At 39.9% G+C, this 2485-nt stretch overlaps 1 protein-coding gene across 1 annotated transcript in view; it reads right to left on the bottom strand.

Annotated features, from left to right (window-relative positions):
* Positions 1–364: 364 nt before the first annotated feature.
* USP51 (ubiquitin specific peptidase 51) overlaps positions 365–2485 on the bottom strand; it is a 2928-nt gene continuing 807 nt past the window's right edge. Inside the window, exon 2 of the mRNA XM_011953565.1 lies at positions 365–2478. Coding sequence (XP_011808955.1) covers positions 780–2478 — 1699 coding nt within the window. The 3' untranslated portion in view covers positions 365–779. The remainder of the gene's footprint in view (positions 2479–2485) is intronic.

The following is a 2485-nucleotide window of genomic DNA, read 5'->3' as shown; positions in this document are numbered from 1 at the left end:
ATATCTATTTATATTATTTTCCTTCATTTGAAACTTTTAAGATGTTCCTTTGTTTCTAACTTTAATTTTTAATAGTATTTTCTTCCTTTTTTTTGGTAAACTTTCATTTTTAACCTTGTTCCTTATTTTACATTTTTAAACTTTAAGAATTTAATTTGCTTTTAATTTTTAAAATTCTGAAACTTCTTTAAATTAAAAAATTATTTTTAACTTTTAAAATATTTATTTTAAAAATATCAACTTAAATTTTTTCAACATTTAAAATTTTTTTTTCTTTTAAAACCTTAAAAATGATTTTTTCCTTTTTAAATGTTTTCCTTTTAAAGCTTTTTAAACTTTATTTTAAAATATTATTTTTCTTTCAAACTATTTGGCTGGTCAGCCACAGCTGGAACACCAATTGTGAAGTTTTTGCTGATAAAGGAATTCTCCCTGACTTCACAAGATATTTCTGTAGAAACAAATGACATATAGTAGCATCAGAACACCTCTACTCCCATTGTCCCCACCTAAAGCATTCTTTTCATTTCATTATGCTTTATGTGACCATTTTCAACCTCTTTTCCCTCTCCCCATTTCTTAAGGTTGAATGGTCACTGGTTAGTATTCATTTTTTTTCTTCCTACAGACCCATGGGCCATGCTAAAATAGGTTCTTTACATCAAGATACTAGTTGTCATATAGGTGTTATTGTCATTGTCCATTCCAAGTAGGTCTGTGTCTCACTTCAAAATCCTTGCCTAATCATTTACTTTTTTTCAGTAAGTGGTCTGGTAAGACTAGTCTTTCTCTAGACCCTGTTTGTGATAGAAGAGTAAATACCCTTCACTGTAAAGTAAGTCCTCAATGGTAGCCTTGGTAATGATGGCATCATCACAGTTGAACCACTGGTCCTTTTGTTGCCGGATAAAGCTGGTATAGTGGCCACTTTCCAAAGTTCCATGGTGATTAATCACTGCAAACAAGGAATACTTATTCTCATTGGGCACACAATCTGCTGGTGGCTGGGCTTCTTTCATTCTGCTCTCTTTAGTGGAGGCCAAAAACGGAGTCATGTCCAGCTCCAAGGGAAAGGAGATAAAGGTATTAATCTTTCGCCTCTGTTTGCCTACATGCTCAAACCGCTTGAGATGAAAACAAGCCACAATGGGTAATTTTTTCATTGTAAGCTGTTTAGTAGACTCCTGGTAGCTTTGGCAACTATTGCATTTGATTTTGGCACTGCTTCCTAGGTGCTCTGGCCTTGTAAACCACTGTAGGCAGTCTGTAAGTGAGGGGATTCCTGGTATGTGGTCATCCCTGCTCACTGTGCCATCAGCCCTCTCTGGGTTCTGGGAATCTAATGTGGCACAAGAGCCAGGCAAGTCCAAACTGATGTCCCAGCATGGGTCTATAGTGGTGGAAACACTATGGCAGGCTTGACATGTGACATCTGATTGCAGGCCACCTGTAAAGATTTGGTCTATGATGCAGTTACAGCAGTTGGGGTTATTGGCCTCCTGCACACCACTATCATCTTTGCTGTGTCTATGCAGCACATCTAATATTGCAATAAGGAACTCATGGGCATCCTGCTGCCTGTACCCTGCTAAATGTTCTGCATGGATCCATATCAGATGCAGTAACTTATAGGGAATGTGAGGAGTTCGGCTCCCAGAGTACATAGCATGAAAAAGCGAAGACATTTCACAGACCAGACACAAGCTGGGGCTTGTCATTATACATTTGTGCTTGTCAGAGAGGAAGAAATCTTTCAGTAGAGGAATATGGGTAAGTGCCTGGACAATACAATTCATAAAACAAGTGTTCCCAAGATTGATTAGCCCTCTCAGGCCTACAGTATAGACTGACTTTTTTCTTCTCTTTTTCTTGGGTTTCACCAATTTTGGCTCCTGTTCCTTTGTCTCACAGGTTGACTGCTTGTCTTCAATCCCTGATGTCATAAACTGTTGATGAGAAACATCTGTTGAGGTGGAAGTTAATCTCAAAATTTTTTCTTTTGTTTCTTTGGCAATCTGTTCTATGTCTTTGTCATATACATAATCCTTACACATGAAGCAATATATGACCCCATGATAAACATCTACAGCTAAATGGTGCTGCTTTGTTTCTGCATGTTTGTGAATATGTTTCTCAGTGAAGCAGCCAAAAAAGACACAGGAGAGACAAGAGTGGAGTCTGTTCATATGGGTACTACATACATGACAGATGCATGACTTTGCTTTACGTTTCCTAGTCTCTGGGGTCCCACTCCAAACGAAACGCTGGTAGATCAGCCTCAGGTTCTTCTGCCAGTTCTTACCTACTTTAAAGCTCTCCACATGAGAGCAGCCTGTGGGACCCTGACCAAAGTCGACCTCCAGCAACCAGTCCCCTAAGCCGCCAGGATCCCCCGACCCGTCTAGGTCACCAGAGCAGCTTCTCCGTGTCTGAGGCCTGGACCCGGGTCGGGATCTGCGCCGGGATCCACGCCAGGCCCTGGGCC

This window comes from Colobus angolensis, unplaced genomic scaffold, assembly GCF_000951035.1.
Source record: "Colobus angolensis palliatus isolate OR3802 unplaced genomic scaffold, Cang.pa_1.0 Scaffold3687, whole genome shotgun sequence".
Taxonomy (NCBI): Eukaryota; Metazoa; Chordata; class Mammalia; order Primates; family Cercopithecidae; genus Colobus; species Colobus angolensis.
Note: the sequence above shows the minus strand (reverse complement) of the source record. Positions and strands in the feature narration are given on the sequence as shown.